Source organism: Taudactylus pleione, unplaced genomic scaffold, assembly GCF_031769625.1.
Source record: "Taudactylus pleione unplaced genomic scaffold, aTauple2 ptg000089l, whole genome shotgun sequence".
Lineage (NCBI taxonomy): Eukaryota > Metazoa > Chordata > Amphibia > Anura > Myobatrachidae > Taudactylus > Taudactylus pleione.
In genome coordinates, this window is record NW_028284491.1 from 9,226,410 (window position 1) to 9,249,811 (window position 23,402).

The following is a 23,402-nucleotide window of genomic DNA, read 5'->3' on the forward strand; positions in this document are numbered from 1 at the left end:
TTACAGGCACTCTGTCATGCCAATCAGAGGTCAGGATTTGTCTGAATAACACTTTCCATCCCCCTTCAATTGGCTGTTCTGCCCTGCCCCTTCACTGTGACCAAGCTCTGACCAATGACAGCGCTGTCTCCAGTCCTGGAGGTGGAGGTTCAAACATTACAGCCAGGGGATCCGAGAGGGGGTTGCGGTACAAATTTCATGGGTCTCTGCAGGGGCCGGAGAATGCAGGGGAGGCACAACCATGCTACCCTGAGATGCTGTGATCGTGTCCCCGATGTATACAGAGAGGGGTTGTGTCCATTAATAATCAAATAATTTTTTTTATTTATATTGCATTTCCAAGCAGCTATTTTTTCTCCTTAATTTACAGTATTAATGTAAACTTTACTAAGCTTGAAATTGCTACCATCTACAAAGTACAGGATTTCTCAAGGGGGATTCCAAATACTTGACTTCAGAACACAGCGAACAAAAACGGCACTGCCCATGCTAGATGTAAGAGATCCTTCAGAAACAGGCTTCCCTTTCCCATACACACAACTGAGAATCACAGAGATTTACACACAATACTCCCATGATGCTCCCATGATGCTCCCACAAGTCAGGGTGGTTATGTGCGATCACATTGTCTCCGCCCAGATAACACACCAAACGCTTTATTACATGGAAAGACAGATCCGTCCAAGTTCCATCTGAATCAGAACAGGACGGACATATGTAAAAGAGCCTAAATTTGCTTCTGTGCGTGCGCTGTATGCATGACCTCGCTAGTGGCGTCTGTGCTCAGAGTTCCATTCGGTTCACAATCAGGCCCTGAATGAGTGAAAGTGTATTATTCTTCATTCTCAGAAATATGGGTTCAGCCACCCTACTGTATATTGTTTGTCTTGAATTTGTGCAAGTGACTGATGACTGATGTTCAGTTGATATTTTCCTGAAGTGGTGAATAAACGCACTAATCTGTAACATCCAGGTTTCCCTGTGCGAACTCTGATGTCGGGAGAAGGTTCCTCTGTGCAAAATGATGACACGGGAGACAAATTCTTAAAAGAGGCGTTCAAGATAGTACTGGAGGAGGCGGTGCAGAATGCCACGGATAGAAATCATAAGGTGATTCTTTTATCTGCAACACCGATGTTTCTACAGTTGGCCCACTGATATACAAGTTGTCATTAACTTAGCTTAAAGTAGGAAACAGCTGCATGATATATTAGAATATTAATATTTAACAAACATAAGCTAATCCAGTCATTCACCTTAAATGACTGGTGGCTGGATCTATGTGGAGATTGGTTTGCCATGCTTGTGGTTGGCCACATTGGTAAAATCTTCTTGCAGTCCATGTTAGGCTTTGTAGCGTTCATCTGGTGGATTCCAGTGAAAAACAATAGATGATAAAAATCACCCCATGTAATTTAGTTGCAGCTAGTGTATCGGATGTATGAGCAAAACCTTCCAAAAATGTAGAACAACAACGATCAAAGGCGCCCTGCGTTATGTAAGAACAGTATAAATAAAGTCTGCTCTCCGTCAGGTGAAACAATGAGGCTCAAGTGGGATATTCCAATACAATGTTACTGGTAAAAAATACACTTATCCTTAAAATTGTAACCACTTGTCTTTTAAATGGTATTCAATACACCATGGTTCAATTACATAGCCAGAATAAGATATTGAGCCTTCCAGGAACGTTCAAAGACGTAACATTAGTATCCAACAGCTCTGGAAGCCCAGAGAGAAGTGGTTACAAAGTATCCTCTGAAGTTAGTAACCTTCATCAGCTGGTGCTGAGAATTTAGATAAAGTAATCGGCTGGTACTGTGCATGAAATAGGACAAACACCAGTGTACACGCCGGAGTGGATGGCTGCCAGCGCGTGCTGGTGAAAATAAAGCACTATGGGCCGAATTCAATTCAATGTGAAGATGAATAGCTGCGGGAGGGAGGAGAAATCTGGCAAAATGTCCCGGGCGAGCAGCTGTTTGCCGGCTTAGCCACGCGGCCGGCGCTTTAGTCGGAGAATGCCACTTCTCGCGACTAACCACCCAGGTTAAGTGGTGAGAACTGGCATTCTCTGACTTAACCAATTTCCGACTAGGCAAACAGTGCGGTTTACTGAATAGGTGCGGGAGCTCCCTGCCGCGGCTATTCACCATCAAACTGAATTGAATTCGGCCCTATGGTGTTTATTTAGTAAGCCTTGGATGGAGATAAAGTGGACGGAGATAAAGTACCAGCCAATCAGCTCCAAACTGCAATGTCACAGGCTGTGTTTGAAAATTGACAGTTAGCAGTTGGTTGGTTGGTACTTTAGCTCCATCCACTTTACCTCCATCCAATGTTTAGTAAATAGACCCCTTTATTTCTTCAGTGATATACTGCAATGCAGATGCTACCCAGAGCAAGCTGGTAATGAGAGATTTTATGGTGCCAAGAGTGTGCGTGATTCTCACAATTTTAGTGCCATTGTAGTAACGTCAAAATACCTTGCACCTCTGAATGTCCCGCTATTGTACCTTCTAGTGAGCGGCAATCAGCACTGATTCTGGTGCCGGGGCCGCTGCAGTTTGCAGGTTGAATACAGCTGCACCAAGCTCCTCTTGGACATTAGCAGTGTCAGGTGGCATAAGAAAACCTGTGTCTGCAGCAGAAACCTGACTGTGTCATTATAGAAAAATGATTGGACCTTCAACCTGTTTACATAGAAAGTGGTGTTAATGGTGCAAGAGACACCTGGTAAAGGATTTTGGAATCCTATAGACAAGGAGTGAATTAGTAAGAGTCTTGGCAGTCCAAATTACCAGGTATCGTAAGTACAATTATACAATAAGCCAATGACCACACACACATAATGCTGTCTAAGAATGGTCAGCTACGTTTTCCATTATTTACAATAAACATTCAAATGATTGGAATTTAATCTGGGTAGGGTAGATAGTCATTTTGTGTTTGCACTCACATCAGTGTACTGTATGGGCAACAAAATTGCCAAATTTATTTATTAAAATCTGTTTGTTTTAGAAATTCAATAATGTTCAATAATGTTACCTAACAAGAATTTTATTTTACTTACAAACATCTTTAACAATGTTAACATTAGTCGTCAGCCGTTAGCTGTTATTTTACTCTTGTCACACTCACATGGATAAGTCTGCATATTTTCAGTCTGCCAATACTCTAACTTTCGGAGGCATTCTAGGTTTGTGAATGGATGGAACCAGAGCAGTTGCAGAGAGTTCTGGATTTAGCTCTACAGAGTCATGGGGAATCCCAGGACGTATTGCTGGGATACTGCAGAGACATCATCAGACTGAGCGTCAAAACAGGTCCTTTATCTATATTATTATTATTATTATTATTATTATTATCCTTTATTTATATGGCACAATACGTGTTCCACAACACCTTACAAAGTACATAAATATGTGAACAAGAAGCCAGTGATGTACAGTACAATACAATGCAGGACAAGGTTTATATACATTGCTGCATTAGCAATCATTACACTCAAATGAGCAACAGGGCGTAAGCAACCAAGTGTTAGGTGCCCTACTGGGGAATGAGAAGTAGATGAAAGTATAAGTAAGGAGAAGCACAAGAGGGGAGAGAACCCTGCTTGTGGGAGCTTACATTCTAATGGGGACAAACAGGCTTGACACAGATGGGGTAGACAGGGAGAAAGGAACATGTAGAAGTGGGTTAGGATGAGAGCTAGAAGGGTTTGATGAAGTAGTGGGTCTTGAGCGCTCATTTGAAGATTTGAAGAGAGCTGGAGAGTCTGATGGGGAGAGGGAGAGAGTTCCAGAGGTAGGAAGCAGCATATGCAAAATCTTGGAGGCAGGAGTGGGAGGAAGTGATCAGTTGGCAGCAGAGGCGGCATGCATTTGTTGAGAGAAGACAGCAGGCAGAAGTATGAAGGGAGATGATGTCAGATGTAAATGGGAGAGGAATGGGGAGGGCTTTGTAAGTGAGTGTAAGAATCTTGAATTGGGTTCTGAAGGGAAAGGGGAGCCAGTGTAGGGCTTGTAGAAGAGCGGAGGCAGATGTAGAACATTTGGAGAGGAAGATGAGCAGAGCAGCAGCATTGAGGACAGATTGGAGTGGAGAGAGGTGGGAGTCAGGGACCAGATAGGAGGAGTTTACAGTAGTCCAATCTGGAGATGACAAGTGAGTGGATGAGGGTCTTAGTAGCATCCTGGTTGAGAAAGGGTCTGATCTTGGAAATAATTTTGAGATGGAAATGGCAGGACTGTGAGAGGTGATGAATGTGTGGTTTGAAGGAGAGGGACAGCACACTTTGGGGCTAGAGGAGATAGTTGTGCCATCAATTGATAATGAAATTGTGGGAACTGAGGTCATTTTGGAGGGTGGGAAGATGATCAGCTCAGTCTTAAACATATTAAGTTTAAGAAAGCGCAGGGACATCCAGCAGCAGATAGACAATTGGAGATCTGAGTAAGGAGAGAGGGGGAGAGGTCAGGTTCTGTAGTGAGATTGTTTGGTGTATTGTTGATGATAACATATATGTTCACATCCTTAGGACACCCACGCTTCTTCAACCAACTTTTTTCAGGGTTAGATCACCATGCTCTGACTGGTAGAATCATAAGTGAAGTGTTGAACACCAGCCAGTAAGTTCCTGCAAATGTCCTTCATGTAACATTGGGCCTAATGCAGCAGCGATCGCAACTCCGATTACGCATGCAGAAGGCGATTGTTGCGATTTGTGCATGCACATGCCTCACAGTGCATGTGCGAGAAGGTCTCACTGTGATCACACTGCGATCCTAGACCCATTGCAGAGTGATTGACAGGAAGTGAGCATTGGGGGTGTCAGCGAAATGGAGGCATGTCAGTGCATTTGAACGCTGTTACAGAGGTGTGCATAGATTAGCCACTGCGATGGTATATGCAGCTTGAGCTCCCACTGCGTGCAATGAGCTTAGCAATTTCTGAGTAAGGTCAGATCCTGTGCAACTGTGCGTCAGGCTACGATGGTACTCGATGTTACCGATGGTTTCGCTATTTTGCCAAGTATTACGGATGTAAGGGGATGTGGGCATCCTTATGTTAAGCTGTGATGGCATTGCGATTGCAAACATTAGCATATTTTCTCAGTGGGTCTGCGTGCGTAATCACAGTTGCGATCCGTAATGCATCAGGCCCTTAGCTCATTGGTTGTATCGCTGACCTGTCTTCTATTGCTAATATAATGAAAAACAATGCGAACTAGGAGGGATGAAAAGTCAGAGTCTTACCTGTGCATCACACATTCATTCTATATCTTATCCTAGTACACACCATATGATATATTGGGCCTGATTCAGACCCACTCGCGAGCGGCTGTCCGCTCGCAAGTGGGTCGATGTTATGCACTGAGCATGCGCACGACGGAGGGAGCTCCGTCGTGCGCATGCGCCAGACGCGACGAGCGAAGGAAAGTCCTTCGCTCGTTGTGTCCGATCAAAGGGGGCGTGCTGTCAATGTTGATTGACAGCACGCCCCCTTTGGTGGGCGTGCCGGGGGCGTGCCTCCCTGACGGGGGCGTTCCCACGGGAACGCCTCCCATCAGAAGCCGGCCCACTGACATCACCTCAACCGCAGGCTCCGGCTCGCAATTTCGATGGTCGCGATGGTCTCGACCATCGCGGCCATCAAAAAGCACGCTCGTATAGCCTGTGGGTGGTGACCCACAGCTATACGAGCGTCCAGGAGGACGCTCCATGAAAATGGAGCCCGGCCCTCATTCAGAGCGTGCGCTCTGCTCAGAGCGTACGGCTCTGAATGAGGGCCATTGTCCAATATTTCATCCCGATGCGGATCGGAACAATGTATATTGTACACATCATATAGTGTGTATGCCCAATCCGTAGTTCTCAGCCATCAGTCATGGAATTATCCTATTTGATATATTGCAGGTCCAATGGGATGATTCAATGAACGACGCAATGTAGTTACATGCAGCATGTAACGGTATATCACACCATCGTATGGTGTATCGTGCAGTGTGTACAGCGCCTGCAATGTATCGTTATATCGCTCGCCGCATCACTGGGGCAAACTGTCTTTAGGCATGTACCTAGCTTTAGACTTTGACTCCAACAACATCATCTATCCAAGGATTAAAGTGGGCAGGAACAGGGTGGAAATAGTCACATATAGCGTGCGCAAGCCCCGGAGCGAGAGAAAAATTATCTCGCTCCGTGGCTCACTACAAAAGGGGCGGCTGTCGATGTTGATCAACAGCTCGCCCCATTTTGTAGGTGTGGCGGGGGGGTGGATTCACAAACGGAGGCGTTCCCATGCGAACGCCTGCCGTTTGTGGGCGGCCCACTGACATCACCAGTGATATCAGTGGGAGAGCTTCCAGCTCTATTAGAGCCGGAAGCTCTCTGTGGCTTGCGGCCACGAGACCCTACCACAAGGGACTCGTCGCAAGCCCCGATGGTCGCTCTTTCAGAGCGTCCGTCTCTGAATCAGGCCCAGAGTGTGTATCTGCATCCCCTCCTTTTTTCTGCATTAGAACTACAGATCTCAGCATGGTAGCACCTCTTATTATGTTTAAATTAGGATGTGAAGCCCAGCCCCCCCCCTTTTTTTTTAGTATTTATTTAATGCAGTCATGTGTATACATCCTACAGATACACCTATGAGGTTGCTCCTGTCTTTGTCCTGATGGAAGACGAAATACTTAAAACACTGAGAAGCTTCATAGGCTGGAAAACAGGAGATGGGATATTTTGCCCAGGTATGGTGGACACAGTGATATTATTGCTGCAATTGTTGTACCATCTTTAAATGACACGTGTGTGCTCCTTGGCTTCAATGTACTCCTAAACTCTTCTTTTTACAGGAGGCTCCATCTCTAACATGTATGCTCTGAATGTGGCTCGATTTAAACATTTTCCACACTGCAAAGAGAAGGGTCTGCATGCACTGCCCAGGCTGACAGTATTTACTTCTCAAGAGGTAAGATAAGAATAGCGTTACCTTGTTTGGTTTTACTTTCCTTATTTCACAGATTATGCTCCAGTATCTTCTCAATATCTAAATATAAGTCTCACACAATATAATTATTGCACAGGTTCTCAAACTCGAGTCCTCAGGACCCCAAACAGTGCAGGGTTTCCAGGTCTCCTCACAGAATACAAGTGAAATAATTAGCTCCATCTGTGGATATTTTAAAATGTGTCAGTGAGTAATGACTACACCTGTGCACCTGCTGGGTGACCTGGGAGATATGACCTGTGTGGGGTCCTGAGGACCGAGTTTGAGAACCACTGAATTATTGGAATCCGTATAAGGCTGGGTACACACCTAAAGATTTTCTGTCCAACCATCCAACTAGTTGTTTGGTTGGATTGAAAATCTGGTAACGTATGGGAGTAAATGATGATCAGCAATTTGCTCCTAAATGCCAGAAAACAGATGAAAATGGTCGTCAGACAAGTTTATTAAATGTTTGATCTAAACAATTTGTTCAAACAGTTTTTGTCTATTTTCCGGCATTTGGAAGCAAATTGCTGATTGTCATTTGCTTTCATACCTTACCAGATTTTCATTCCAACCAATCAACTAGTTGGATGGTTGAACAGAAAATCTTTACGTTTGTAGTGTACCCAGCCATAGGTTGAGAAGAATAGATATTGGTTTCAGCATCTCACCATTGTATCTCATGTGCCTTCCCAAGCTGAATAACTTTTAAAATAGTAGATGACTGTTCTAGTCCTATAACTGGATGTGTGTTTCTGTGACAGTCACAGACTCTGTGCTCCAGGGATTCTCTCTTCACTCATCGCATTCACTCCTGGGGTCGCTGCCTCTACTAATTTAGCTAATCTTGCTGGTCTCTTCTTCTGGTAGATGGGCTCCCTCTAGTGCCAAACCATGGAACTTCAGCTACCTTTTAAAACCATTTTCAGGTAACCAATATTGTTGCAGAGTCCACCCAATACTAAATAGTTACCTCTCCTATTTAAACCTGGTGTTGTCTCCTGTATTGCCAGAACTTTGTTTTTCTACTTGCAGTCAGACCCTTCTTGGTACCCTGAGAACTCTATTGCACTATTGTCTTGTGCCTCTACTACCATTTATCTGTATAACTTCCGGTGCTTCGTGCCTCAAATCAGTCAACTACAATACCTGCTATTCAGCTGTATTACCCCCAGTGCAACATGCATCAGACCACTCAGTGATAATATCTGCCACTTGGCTGTATTACCTCCAAGGCCTTGTGCTACAGACCAGTCAGCTTTTATACCTGCACTCCTCTTGTACCTTGTGGATCCTCCCTGATTGTGCTGCTGCCTCTTCCTTTCTGCTTACTCATTCTGCCAGTTATGTCTAGTGCTTACCTCGGGAGCTGCAGCCTACAGGGTGTCAGCAGCTAAGCCCATATCCCATTGTGGGTTTTCCTGGTGAGATCCTGCACCTTGTTAGGATCCATGCCCCAGGGATAAGCAGTGCCAAACCAGTACTAACCATACCGAATCCATCTCCTCCTAGTATGTTCCTCAGAGGAAATATGGTTCCCTGTACAAAATGACATAACATAGAACTCTATAACATTATTTATACATAATGATGACACCTTCTACTGACGGGAAAGAACAGTAATTTGAGAGATACTTCAGCTCACAAGTTTGAAAGAAAACTCAGCTCAGCGGAAGGTGGACAATGCATTTTTCAATCAGGAACATAAATGGGGATTACAGAAAACAGAAAGGGTTTGGTGGGAGTGATAGGTAATGGGAACCAGTGAGGGAATATAATTTAAAATGTTGGACACATCTGAGTACACATGTATACAGATATAACATAAAGAAAAATATAAGTATAACACATCATACAGAGTCTCCCAAAGGAGGAGACAGGACATTGTGCCTGATTCAGCACAGATCGCAAGTCTGCAATCGTACGCACCCGCTTGCTGCGAAGTTATGCAAATGAATGTGATTGCAGCACTATACCAAGACGCCCACCACTGTATAAAGCCACCCACTTCCCATTACATACATCCGCAAGTCAGCAAAAACATCGGTAACATCGGACCCATACGCACAGTTGTGGTTGAGCTGACCCTAACTCACAAACTGCCAAACTTCCTGTCACCATCTAGACCTCTGGCTGCATATGCCATTGCTTGTGCTTATTTATGCACGCCCCTGTAACAGCATTCAAAAGCAAAGGCACGCCTGCGTTCCTTCGACCATCCCCCCTCTCCACCCCCAAACGGCACCTCCTGTCAATCATTTCTCGCTGGCTCTGCATATCTGCTGCTTTTGCTTTAGCGATCGCGGCGTCCGGTTCACTGACTAAGGATGCAGTGCATAAACCTGCGCAGAGCTCAAACATCGGCCAGGAGCGTGCGTCCCTAGACTTGCGATCCAAGCTGACTCATGCCCATTTTCCAGACTTTGATGCAATAGTATACGGCAGGTGGAGTGGCTCAAATCAAATCCGAACCTTCACTGTCTGTAACAAACTCGTGCCATTTAAATGATGTAATGGGCAAAAAAGAGGCAGAAGAGGAGGAAGGGAGGCCCAAAGGGGCTGGTCCAGAGGTGGACACAGAAGCACCTACAGCTGCTTCTTTTGGTGGTCGCCCGTCTGCGACTTTATGCAAATGCCAATACAAAGTCCTTGCCTTGTGTACATCCATGCATCTGAATGTGCAAGGACTGAGATGCCCACTACACCCGTACGCGCTGTAATAACAATTGGTGCGTATTTAGACACCACAATCTATCTCACCACCCAAACTTGGACCAGCCCCATGGCCTCCTATGTGAGCAGTTCAGTTTCTGTATACGTAAACCACTTTCACAGACACAGCCGCGACACTCCCATAACATGCCCATAAGTCAGACCATCTCCATGCGTGTGCTAAGCCACCTCCCTATCACTGCCCAGGAATGCCCACTACATTTTCAATACGCTTCTCCCTGCGTGCGCCTGAAATTGCAACTGTGACTATGTACCATACTTGCCGACATTCAGCTCCCTCCTTCCGGGAGGGGTCTGAATGTCAGCTTACAGCGGGGGGCGTGGCCGCACGATAACGCCGTTGCGTGGGCGTGGCCAGTGCGGGCCAGGGGTGTGGCCGCGAGATCGCGTCATCACGGCTCCGCCCCCTCATCACAATGCCGGAGTAAACGGCATTGTAAAGTGGGGGGCGGGGCCACGATGACGCGATTCAGCGCGAATCGCTTCACCAGGCCTCCCCGCTGCGGGGGTTTCCCTAGTAACTCTGCAGTGGGGTAGGGAGGGATGGCGGCTTGCAGGAGGCTTGCCTGCCTTCCCGGGGGGTGGGAGCGGCACCCGAAAATCGGGAGGCTCCCGGCCAAATCGGGAGGGTAGGCAAGCCTGCTCTGTACAGACACAATGGGAACGCTTGTGCGGTGTGACTTTGATGCCTGTGCAGTAGCTCAGCTACATCTGACACTGGCAGCACGTCCCCCTCTGAGCCTCTGAATCAGGCCTAAAGTTTCCCTTTCAAAAGATATTGGATTTCCTCATAAACTTCTACAGCCTGTTACAGTGTGTTCTTAGATACAGGTTGATTGATTTCCTTCCAAACAGAGGCAATTCTTTCCATGCATGAGACCTACACAGTGGTGGGACGGTGGGCTGAGGGGATATATTTACCAAAAAAAAAAAACTTTTTATGCAGTTTTCCTTCAAATCCCTTGTAATAGTTGTACTAAAGTGCAGGTTTTTTAGAAGTGAAGATGTTGCCCATAGCAACCAATCAGATTCTAGCGATTATCTTCTAGAACAGTGGTGTAAAACTCGGGCCCTTCAGTTTTTGAGGGACTACATATCACAGCATGCCCTGCCACAGTTTTAGCATACCTTAATAGCAAAACTGTGGCACTGCATGCTGGGATGTGTAGTTCCACTGCAGCTGGAGGGCCCGAGTTTGACACTACCGTTCTAGACGGTGCTATATAAATGATAAGTAGAATGTGATTGGTTGCTATGGGCAACAACTCCACTTCTAAAAACCCACACTTTAGTAAATATACTCCATGGTCTATGAATGGATGGAAGCAGAGCAGCTGTATTATTTTGCTTTGAACACTAAGGGCCGTATTCAATTTGAGGCGATAAGTCCAGATCCGCGGTAATTTACCGTCGATGATGTCATTATCATCCGTTTTGGTTTTACCCCGTATTCAATTTCAAAGACTTTCCGCCTAGGCGGAAAGTCAATGCATTGTAATAGGCGGTAAAGTATCGCCTATGAATGGCAGGCAGTAAAAAGTGCAGAATTGGGGTTTTGGGGTGCAACATTTCGGGAACCCCCGTGCAGCCTTCAGACAGTTCCCCAAAGGTAATCTGTGTCAAAAAATGTTTTAAAACAACTTAAGGACACCCCAAAAATTGACTTTGAAAAAGGGGGCAAAAAAAAATAAAAATTGGGGTACAAACTTAAAAACTAGCGAACTTGACTCTGGGGTGGTCAAGCGCTCTTTTGATTGCAGGTGTTTGCGGCAGGTGGATTTTTCACAATTTTTAAAGTCACTTTAGCAAGTTTAAAATATGCTGAACCCCATTTTCAAGTACCCCAAATTTGATAGACATAGTTGTTTTGCCCTAAAAAAACCATCTAATGCTCTTCTGCATCACCTTATTCAAAGCAGCATTTATGCACCTGCCGCGGCTGTTAGAAACCCCCGACTTCCTTCAGGAGTTAAAAATGGGGGTAACCCTTTGTCCTCCCCTATGTCTACACTTCTTTAGGGGGGTCCCTAGAATATTTCCCGAAAATTCCCGTTTTGTTTAACCTGTAAAAAAACGGGGTAAATATTTACAAAAAAAATGACATAAGGTTCCCCCCCAAAAGCCAAACCAGCCCCACGCTTGACAGCCAGTGGTGGTTTCTAAAAATATGGGGAACAAAAAGTGTAGGGTTCCACCGTATTTTAGAAACCAACCCAAGGCTGCAGGGACTAGTTCTGGTTTTAAATATAGGGGTAAAAAAACATGGGGATCCCCCTATATTTAAGACCAGCACCAGACCCAACCGACTGGGGTGTAATGCCACAGCCCGGAGACCCAATCACCGGGGCTCCAGGTCCAAAGCATTAGCACCCCAAATCGGTCAGCGCAAGCCGGTGATCTTGGGGGAGTCGGGGACCCCCCAAAGAAGGGTCCCCCCTGTGCCCACGTGGGAACTGTCAGTAGCCGGAGCCAATCAGCGGCCGCTCTACAGTCAGCACGGCCGCTGATTGGCTCTAGGGACTGCCAGCTCTGTGCATGTTCCGTCAGCTGGCATTCGGGAGCTATCAGTATGTGTGGCAAGCCTGGGGCTGGTTTGGCTTTTGGGGGGGACTTTATGTAATTTCTTTTGTAAATTTTTACCCTGTTTTTTTACAGGTTAAACAAAACGGGAATTATCGGGAAATATTCTGGGGACCCCCCTAAAGAAGTGTAGACATAGGGGATGACTATGGGTACCCCTATTTTTAACTCCTGAACGAAGTCAGGGTTTCAAATAGCCGTGGCAGGTGCATTTTTGCAAAATTTTAAAAAAATGCGTTTTGGGACTTAAAAATATGCTAGTACCCATTTTCATGCACCCCAAATTTGATGGGATCATTTTTAAAAATGAAAAAAATAAGCTAAGTGCTCTTCTGCATCACTTCTTCAAAGTCGGGGAAAAAAACACCTGCCGCGGCTATTTAAAAACCCGACTTTCTTTTGCAGCCAAAAATGGGGGTACAAATAGTGATCTGCCATGTCTGGACATCTTTAGGGGGGTTCTAGGATTATTTCCCGAAAATTCCCCTTTTTTTAATGCCGATCCAAGTATCGCAGGGTCCCATTTTTGTCTACTTTCAAATTGAATACGGAGATACGCGGGCACGTGCGCAATACTTTAATGCCTACAAAACAGGCGAAGGCAGCGTTAAGTCCGGGCCGCGTTAAATTATCGCGGCTCGGCTCAAATTGAATACGGCCCTAAGCTGACTATGTTGCAAGCATTTTGACTGTTACATAATACATTTTGGAACCTGGTGATATTTATTTGAAGAGAGTACTCAGCGTTCTGTTACTCAGCGATCATACTGCTAATATTATTTTTTTCTATCCTGATTGCAATTAAAGTTATTAAAACTTTTTTTAATATGTACCCATCACTAATTACACCCTATATACAGCAGGTTTATGGGTTTAACTAACCTTCAGCTTATGAAGTCACTAGGAGCTAGTGATACACTGTGGCAGGAGACACAAAGTGCTTCTTGTCTCACACTAGGAAATGGATACAAATGAATAAAACGGAACTAGTATGTTTGACCACCGGACATGAGCCTGGCAGTTCAAATCCCGACGCCGGCAGCCTGATGGAGGAGATCTCGACAGCGGCGGTTTACTATTCCTAACCCTCCCCCATAACCATAACCCACCTTTAGGAGTGCCTAACGCTAACCTCTCCCCTTAGTGCTTAAACCTAACCCCCCTCCCCACACCATAAACGTTGGGATTAACATCGGTGTCTGTATTTCAACGCCTATGTTAGATCCCTTGCCGTGATTACACTGTCGCCATTGAGACCTTCAGCATGCGCCCGCGTCCTGTCATAGTTCGGGCGTCGGGATTAACATAGGCGTCGGTATTTCGACGCCTATGTTAGATACCTTGCCGTGATTACACTGTCGCCATTGAGACCTTCAGCATGCGCCCGCATCCTGTCAAAGTTCCGGCGTCGGGATTAACATAGGCGTCGGTATTTCGACGTCTACGTTAGATCCCTTGCCGGGATTACACTGTCGGTATTGAGACCGGCGGCCAGGCGTCTCATAACTACATACCGAATAAAACAAATGCACGCTTTGTGTTGAAGTGAAATGTTTTTAAGCCTTTTCATGAGCCTTTCGTAGGTAACACTTTTACCAATACGATCTATGATACTGGTAGCATGCGGTAACGCTTTAGACTGTGTAGTGCGTTACACTTGTAAACCTGGCATTACAATTTTAGAAGGCAATGGTTGGGAAAAGTAATTATATTTTGAAATGACATTTCAGTGGATACATTGTATTGTTTGTGTCCCTTCCAGAGATCTCCAAACATCACAACTGGCTCATCAGGCAGATCTCTATTTTGTTACATGTCAGATGGCTGCTGCATGGAAGAAACCAAATTCCCTGCCCCTCTCTCTGGTTATGAAACATATTTGGCAAACATACCAAATGGAGTATATGACAAGTATCTGGAGAGACTCTGCTGCCACTTTGTAAAAATCTTTGGCTCCCGGGGTGTCATTTCATAATCACACATTGCTCACCCTTCCCCACAAGGGGGGCCGCATTTCTACATGGTAATATTGTTGGTTATGGTTCTTGCTTTAAGCTGCCCCCAAGTAGATCTCCTTCACCCCCCATACTCCCCGCCCTCCCCCGTTATCCCTGTTATTTAATTCATTACTCTTTGGCTTCAATTCTCTTGTTTTCCTTGTTGGGTTCCTGATTCCAAGTTATTTAGTTTTTATTGCAATGTTCTTGTCAGTATTCACTGGGGACGACATTATGTTTTTGTTATTTATCTTTTTCCCAATGTTGAAATTGTAACTCACTGTGTTTCCCTGTACTATGTGTGGGATTACTGATGCCTTCAATAAACAAAGTTTAATAAAGAATTTCAAGAGACACTTGTGCATTTAGGCATAGAAGCATCTGGGTGCTGTGGGTGCATCTGCGTGCTGTGCAATATTTATCTGGCCACTGCCATTGTATACAGTTGTATAGCAGGGGAAAGGGGGTGTAACATAAGCCCCGCCCCCCTGTCATTTTAAAAGGTGTCCCCTATGCATCTAAGTATGTCATGTATGATTTTGTAGTACTACAATCCCCACAATGGCAATTTTAAAAAATGTCAGTATTCGATATTTCTTTTTGCATATTAAATACTTCTCCTGAATAAAACTTAACTTATTATATTGGCCATATACTAAGAATGGATGGTAAGAATTGCATTTAAGACAAATAAATAGGGTTTTTCTATTTAGCAGTTTGTCAATAATGAAAAATAGGGACATTTCCGGGAACACAAAGGGCCTGATTCAGACTTGGGAATAGAGTGAGATATCTCTCTCAACCGTGAACCTGAACAAACCATATTGCAATGCAAGGGGTGTAAATACATACATTTTTTTGCATGTGGGGTAAATACTGGCTGCTTTTGCATGTAGCCCACAAATACTGCACAGCTTTATTATTACTCTACAATTTAGATGTCAGTTTGGAAACACTCCTCCCAAATCCAAATCTCTCTGCACATTTTAAATCTGCCCCACCTGCAGTGCAGCATGGTATCACCAAGATGATCAGTTCAGAGAGATATCTCTCTATTCCCAAGTCTGAATCAAGCCCAAAGTTCTAACGATAAGTATATCAAATCTGGCACTGTGGGCCTGCTTCAGCAAGGAATGCAGATGCTAATACGCACACAATCGGTCAATGTTTATGCTCTGCGCATGCATATGCAACGCAGTGTGCGTGTGCAAACTAGCAAATGCGATGGGAACTGCGATTGCTGAGGCTATGCAGACCCAGAGCACAGTGATTGACAGGAAGTCCTGTTTGTGGGTGGTGACGGGGGGGTGGTCGGGCGAACACAGGAGTGCCAGTGCGTTTCAATGACGCTGCAGGGGCGTGCATAAATTAGACCAGGGGCGTATTTGTAATGGGTGCAGGGTGTGCGGGGCACATGGGCCCCTGGGTCCAGGGGGGCCCGCACCGCACACACTGCACCCATATTTTACTTACCTCTCCGGAGTCCCACGTAGGTGCTTTTGTCTGCGCTGTAAAAAAATGGCTGGAAAGTGGCCACCGCAGCCATTTTCCCATCGTTTGCACATGCGCAGTACACGGACAATGCCCACCACGGCCATTTTCCCGGTGACCTGTGCATGCGCTATAGACTATAGGCACACTCTAGTGCCCAGAGTCTATTAGTGCGGCGCTGGATGCCCACCACTCAGTGCGCTGCCGGACGGAGAGGAGGGGACTCGAGAAGGAGACTGCACACGGGCCCCCTCCGCTCTAGAAACGCCCCTGAATTAGACACTGCATGGCTATAAGCAGCCATAACACTGATCGCGTGCGTGGCTGGTAGCAATTTCTGAGTAAGGTCAGGGCTTGGGCAAGTGTGCATATGGGTCCGATGTTACTCAATGTTACCGATGGTTTCACTATGTTCCCCTCGTATACGGATGTGAGTAAGGGGAAGTGGGCATCCTTATGTTAGGATGCGATCGCAATGTGAATGCAAACATTTAAATAGCTCCGCTGATATTAGCAACTGCGGTGAGTGCGTATAAGCAGAATAGCGATCCGTAGTAAATCAGACCCTATGTGTGGAAGTTAGGGACAGTTGGCAACTTTAATTGGCAATTGGCAATTTAATACACATATAAAATGTTAAAACCACTTGTTTTGTAGCAGAGAAACATTACAGAACAGACCATTTCTAACAAACATATAATTCAAAGTTAAAAATAACACAAAGCAGCGCTGATGTCTAAATCCTTAATACAATTTAATAAACATACAAAATGTTAAAACCACATGACAAATACATAAAAAACCATATGATCCTAATGCATAGGTTATGTAAATTGAGAGCAAAGAGCTGCAACCAGCATTTAAAAGACTGCTGACCCCGGAATGTTGTAAAGGTTAATGCAGACTTAGTAACCTGATAAGTGGATCCAAGTTCAAAACAGCAGCACTTGTAAATGAATGGAAAGTCCAACAGTTAACACTCAGGTTGATTTACCCACTGCAGTAGTCCACAATGTCCAAAATATTCTATGGTCCCACACTGAGGTTTGTCCACCGCAGAAAGCGGACCTGGTGATGTTGAAGTGGAGCTTGGAACTAGTAATGCAAAGTTCAACTTGCGCTGCTGTGGTGTATCTAAAAGTTCAGGTAGTCCAATAAGATATCAGCATCCAGGGTACAGTCCAAGATTGGCACCAACACGTTTCACTGCTCTAGGCAGCTTTTTCAAGGTATCCCACTGGTGATTTGACCCACTCTATATAGTGGCTCTCATTAAGTATACAATTGCTCTCAGATGTTCCTAATTAATTAATTAATTAATAACTTGAATCACTCGTTATATGATCAGTCACTAACACATCATCATTTAAAATGCATATTATTAACAGGAGGCAAAACTAACATGTATAAGAAAAGGGAAACAAAGTAAAGATACTTACTCTAAGTTATATTCAATCATCGGTTAGTTCCGATCATGGAACTATAAACACGGGGAGTATTTACATCCGCCGTGGTGACGTTGGGTGTCACCCCTGACAAAACCAATGCTAATGGAGCCCAGCATGTCTAGTGCTGCGTTCCATAAACACTACTCCTTAAACCAGCAGAGGGCGCTGGATTGCAGATAGTATTGCTGATGCACGTGTCTCACGTTACCATCCATATACCACGATCTCTATAGCTAGCACAGTGTGCCTGCATCCAAATATATTGGAAAACAGTTATAATCAATGATTTTGAAGACTCCAAATGTATGTTAGGAGTCATAACTATCATCGTGGTGACGTCAAACGTCACACCTAACAAAATAAACGCTAATGGAGCGCAGCGTATCTAGCGCTGCGTTCCATAGACAATAATCCCTATAACCAGCAGAGAGCGCTGGATTGCAGATGGTACTACTGATACTGATAGGGCGCACGTAACTCCCTTAACGCTCCACTAGCCACGATCCCTGTACTCTACAAAAGGCATGAGGAGCCCAATCCATTAGAAGACAATTAGATCTATATTGACAAATCATGTATAGTCAATAATTTCAAGACTCCAACAAAATAATCTGGTATGTATTACCCCAACCAGATCAAATTGATTGCTCAGATCATATAACAACTCACATATGTATCCAACTGGGGCTGTAAGAGATTAGACCCCAGACCCTATGGATCGATGAACATCCAATAGAGACTGCAGAGCGTTGGGAGCTCGTCCTAAGTCTATATCTGCACATAATGCAGATTATAGAACTAATGGGACAGGGAATTTTTTAGGGAAACATCTGCACCACTCCAGGGAACCAATGTGGAAAACCACAGCGTCCACACCAATAGTCAAAAGGGGACGAAATTTAAGTGTAGAGGATGGAGAGGGGGAAAAAGGAGAAATATAAGAGATTGAGAAGGAAATATCAAGAAAACATTAACAGATCTATATTTAACTTGTCTTCCAAAACCCTCTCCCCAGACGAATTATCTCTTCTCAATAAGGGCTTGAAATTTTCACCTTCTAATACACCCAACATATTTGATTTATATGTTGACTTAAACAGATTTATCAGAACTCTGTGCAGGAAAAGATTATTTGCAAAGAAATCTGTTAAAAGTAGTAGTGAACCATGTTCAGGACGAAATAAAACCAGATAGCCAATTAAATCAGATGGAGAAAATATTCAATATTAATAAAGGGAGTCTCAAAAGGAAATCTGATTTTTTTTCCAATCAGTTTTAAAAGTAGTAGTATAGAGATGTTTTATAAAAGGACTCTGGAAGGCTTCAGGAATATCTGTTCCACTAAAGGAAATGGGAGTAGAAAGAATGACAATCTAAATAAACGAGAAAGAAAGGCCCTTAAAGATTTGACAAAGGATTCCAATATTATTAATAAAGAAGCGGATAAGGGTGGAGGGTTGGTGATCCAAGATAAAAGAGAGTATATTAAAGAAGCTCTAAGACAACTTGAAGACACCAATTTCTACAAAACCCTACCTGGAGATCCAACACTGACTTTAAGGTAGAATTGGAATTGATTTTGGAAATGAAATTGATTTTGGGATGACGGGGTCATATCTAGAGAAGAATATCAGTTTTTGTTTCCTACATTTCCCACTATTCCTATCTACTACCACCTTCCCAAAATACACAAGCCCCTCACTTCACCCCCTTGATGTCCCATTATTTCGGGTGTTAATTCTCTTACTTCTTTTCTTTCAGCATATGTTGATTCCTTTCTTCAACCTCGTGTCTCTCGGTTGAAGTCGCTTAAACGCGATACTACTCATTTTCTTCAATTGATTAAGGATGTTGTTTGGAAACCCTCATATGCCTTTCTTACTTTGGATGTCCAAAGTCTTTATACCAACATTCCCCATCAGTTGGGAGTACAAATTATTGGTGAGATCTTAGAGAGGGATGCAGATTTAACCAAGAGATAGACATTTTCTTCTTGATGCTATTACTTTTATTCTTACACATAATTATTTTCTTTTTTCCAACACATTTTATCTTCAAACAATGGGGACGGTCATGGGGACCAGATTTGTGCCGAGCTACGTCAACCTATACATGGGTCCAGTTGAAGACCAACATATGTGGGGTTGGTGGGCTCGGCGGGAGCCTGGTCCTCTATAGCCACTACATTGATGATCTGATTATTATTTGGGATAGGGATGCTATCACTGCTTCTAATTTTGTTAATTCTCTCAATACTAACACTTTTAATTTAGTTTTTACTCACACTTATGACACTAGGAAGACCAATTTTCTGGATATTACCATGGAAATACATAACATAATCCATACCTCTAATTTCGTTAAGGATGTGGGTACCAATGCCTATCTCCATTTCAAGAGTGTCCATTATAGACCATGGAAAGCTAATATTACAAAAGGCCAACTATTGAGATTGAGGAGGAATTGTTCGACACAAGAGAAATTTATAGAACAAGCTAAGGTAATGTTGGAATCCTTCAGAATGAGGGGGTATCCTTCATACTTATTAGAAAGGGCCTATAAAGAAACATTAGAGGTCAAGAGAAACTCATTATTTTGACCAAAAAATTATGTTGAACAAAAGTCTGTGAGTGATATAGTCTTTATTTCTAAATTTAATAATGCATCAAATGATATAGAACGTATTGTAAAATCAAATTATCATATATTACAAAGTGATCCTGTACTGAGAGACTGTCTTCCAAAAAGATCCTAAATTTATTTTTAGGAAGAATATGTCCTTATAAACAGTACTAGCCCCTAGCTTTAGGAAAGCATCAATGATTGAAACTAATGCCAGTACGTTAAAAACTTGGTTACCCAATAAAATTACAGGTTTTTTTAGATGTGGAGGAGGGAGGTGTACCACATGTAGATATGCAAACTACAAAACACATGCTGTTATAAATTTAGCAGGTGATATGAAGAAAATTACCAGTTTTATTAATTGTAACACCAATTGGGTTGTGTACCTCTTGCAGTGTGGGTGTAACCTTAGATATGTGGGGCGTACCACCAGACCCCTCAAAATACATTATATGGAACATCGTAGAAATATATAAAGAAGTTACACAACCATAGTATCCCTAAACACTTTGCTGAACATCATGACGGTAATCCAGAATCTCTAACAGTGACCAGACTACAATTTATCTCCCCCACTCAGCGTGGGGGTGATAGCTTCAGAAAACTGTGCAAACAAGAAATTTACTGGACATTTCATCTAAATACTTTGTTTCCGAGTGGATTGAATGAAGCATTGGAATTGAATGCTGTACTTTGATTCTAATTTATCTATGAAGGTATATTTATTAAATTATATTATTATCATTATTTATGTATATATATTTTTTTTCTGTGTTGATATACTTCGTGATCTAATTGACTATTAAGGTGTCATCTAAGAATTTAATTATATTGTAGGCCTTTATTATACAAAAGTCATGTGAGTTGTTATATGATCTGAGCAATCAATTTGATCTGGTTGGGGTAATACATACCAGATTATTTTGTTGGAGTCTTGAAATTATTGACTATACATGATTTGTCAATATAGATCTAATTGTCTTCTAATGGATTGGGCTCCTCATGCCTTTTGTAGAGTACAGGGATCGTGGCTAGTGGAGCGTAATGGGAGTTACGTGCGCCCCATCAGTATCAGTAGTACCATCTGCAATCCAGCGCTCTCTGCTGGTTATAGGGATTATTGTCTATGGAACGCAGCGCTAGATACGCTGCGCTCCATTAGCGTTTATTTTGTTAGGTGTGACGTTTGACGTCTCCACGATGATAGTTATGACTCCTAACATGCATTTGGAGTCTTGAAATCATTGATTATAACTGTTTTCCAATATATTTGGATGCAGGCACACTGTGCTAGCTATAGAGATCGTGGTATATGGACGGTAACGTGAGACACTATACAGCAATACTATCTGCAATCCAGCGCCCTCTGCTGGTTTAAGGAGTAGTGTTTATGGAACACAGCGCTAGACATGCTGGGCTCCATTAGCATTGGTTTTGTCAGGGGTGACGCCCGACGTCACCACGGCAGATGTAAATACTCCCCGTGTTTATAGTTCCATGATCGGAACTAACCGATGATTGAATATAACTTAGAGTAAGTATCCTTACTATCTTTCCCTTTTCTTATACATGTTAGTTTTGCCTCCTGTTAATAATATGCATTTTAAATGATGATGTGTTAGTGACTGATCATATAACGTGTGATTCAAGTTATTCATGAATTAATTAGGAACATCTGAGAGTGATTGTATTCTTAATGAGAGCCACTATATAGAGTGGGTCAAATCACCAGTGGGATACCTTGAAAAAGCTGCCTAGAGCAGTGAAACGCGTTGGTGCCAATCTTGGACTGTACCCTGGATGCTGATATCTTATTGGACTACCTGAACTTTTAGATACACCACAGCAGCGCAAGTTGGACTTTGCATTACTAGTTCCAAGCTCCACTTCAACATCACCAGGTCCGCTTTCTGCGGTGGACAAACCTCAGTGTGGGGCCATCGCTAATTTTGGACATTGTGGACTACTGCAGTGGGTAAATCAACCTGAGTGTTAACTGTTGGACTTTCCATTCATTTACAAGTGCTGCTGTTTTGAACTTGGATCCACTTATCAGGTTACTAAGTCTGCATTAACCTTTACAGCATTCCAGGGTCAGCAGTCTTTTAAATGCTGGTTGCAGCTCTTTGCTCTCAATTTACATAACCTATGCATTAGGATCATATGGTTTTTTATGTATTTGTCATGTGGTTTTAACATTTTGTATGTTTATTAAATTGTATTAAGGATTTAGACATCAGCGCTGCTTTGTGTTATTTTTAACTTTGAATTATATGTTTGTTAGAAATGGTCTGTTCTGTAATGTTTCTCTGCTACAAAACAAGCACTGTACTGTCTATAGGGATGACTGAAAGCTGGAATTCCCCCCACTCACTGCAGGACAAGGAGGAGTTAGGTTGTGGTACACAGAATAGGCATTCAGGGCAGCGCATGGATCATTTGTCATGCACAAAACAGCTAATAACAAACATTTATCTGCACAAATAAATAAGACACACACATATAAAGTCCGTGGATGCCATAAGTTTGTTTTCAAACAGTGATTATTATTATTATTATTTTTTTAAATGGAACTGGTGCTGTAAATATGTTTTATTATTATGCTGTTCCCAGTTAAAGGGGAAAGCCACCTTGTGAGAATCACAAACCATGATGTGCCCGATGTAGCAAGTAGGTGCGGGCATGGCACATCTGGTTAGAACGGAGATGAATGTGAAGTAGGCGTTTCTGGGCAGTGACTCGGCTGGTGCAAATGCCGATATTAATGATGATGGTTGCATTTGCAGACACTATAACAGTGGGCGCAACAGGGTGGCACTTTCAGACACAAAGATTTGCAAATCTTTGGTGAATTGTGGCATTAAACTGGGAAAGTAAGTACACTTAAGTAAGCCACTGCTAGATAACCTACAGACAATGCCATGGCTCACAGTAAGACCAGCTCTTGATTGCACAAGTTCTCTGGCCAGGAGTCAGTTGTGCTTTGAACCGTCAGACTCCTCTTCTTCAGGTATCCAGCAGATGACTCCAGTACAAGTGAGTGTTAGAAACAGCTTAATTGAGGAAAAGGAAAATATCAAAGCAGGATTAAGTTTGCCAAAGTTGCAAAACTCCTTTATCAGTCATCAGGTATTGTTATGCATATTAGACTTGCAGGACCTGATTAGGGTATCTGGCAGCCCCAAGCTGATCCACTTGTAGCGTCTCCCCCACTGCCCACATCAAAGATGAAAGTATCTCTCTCTTCTCCTCTTGCAACCTCTTCCCCCACCCCACCACCATCACCACCGCTGTCAAGTGAGTGGAGCTCTTGAAATCAATTTACAACAAGTGTAAAGGCCACTATGCAGTTGTGCAGTGTTCCATATTCTTCCAGCTCCTCTGCATCTTATAACAGCATTGCAATGTCATTAGATGTCTGTGACCCAAAAGATGTTAGGAGCTGCCCTTCCCCATGGGCCAGCACCCTAGGCTGCAGTCTAGTTAGCTTAATGGTTGATCATGCACTGTACACTTGGCACCAGATATGTGCACA

The 23,402-nt window shown here is 43.5% G+C and overlaps 1 protein-coding gene across 2 annotated transcripts in view; it reads left to right on the forward strand.

Moving 5' to 3' along the window:
• The first annotated feature begins 978 nt into the window (after window positions 1–978).
• Window positions 979–23,402, forward strand: part of CSAD (cysteine sulfinic acid decarboxylase) — a 56,828-nt gene continuing 34,404 nt past the window's right edge. The window contains exons 1-5 of one of the 2 annotated variants that reach the window (XM_088469269.1): window positions 979–1,110; window positions 3,200–3,326; window positions 4,541–4,631; window positions 6,621–6,748; window positions 6,854–6,969. In XM_088469269.1, the coding sequence (XP_088325395.1) occupies window positions 994–1,110; window positions 3,200–3,326; window positions 4,541–4,631; window positions 6,621–6,748; window positions 6,854–6,969 (579 nt within the window). In that variant the 5' untranslated portion in view covers window positions 979–993. The remainder of the gene's footprint in view (window positions 1,111–3,199; window positions 3,327–4,540; window positions 4,632–6,620; window positions 6,749–6,853; window positions 6,970–23,402) is intronic. The other variant, XM_088469268.1, reaches the window with a different exon arrangement.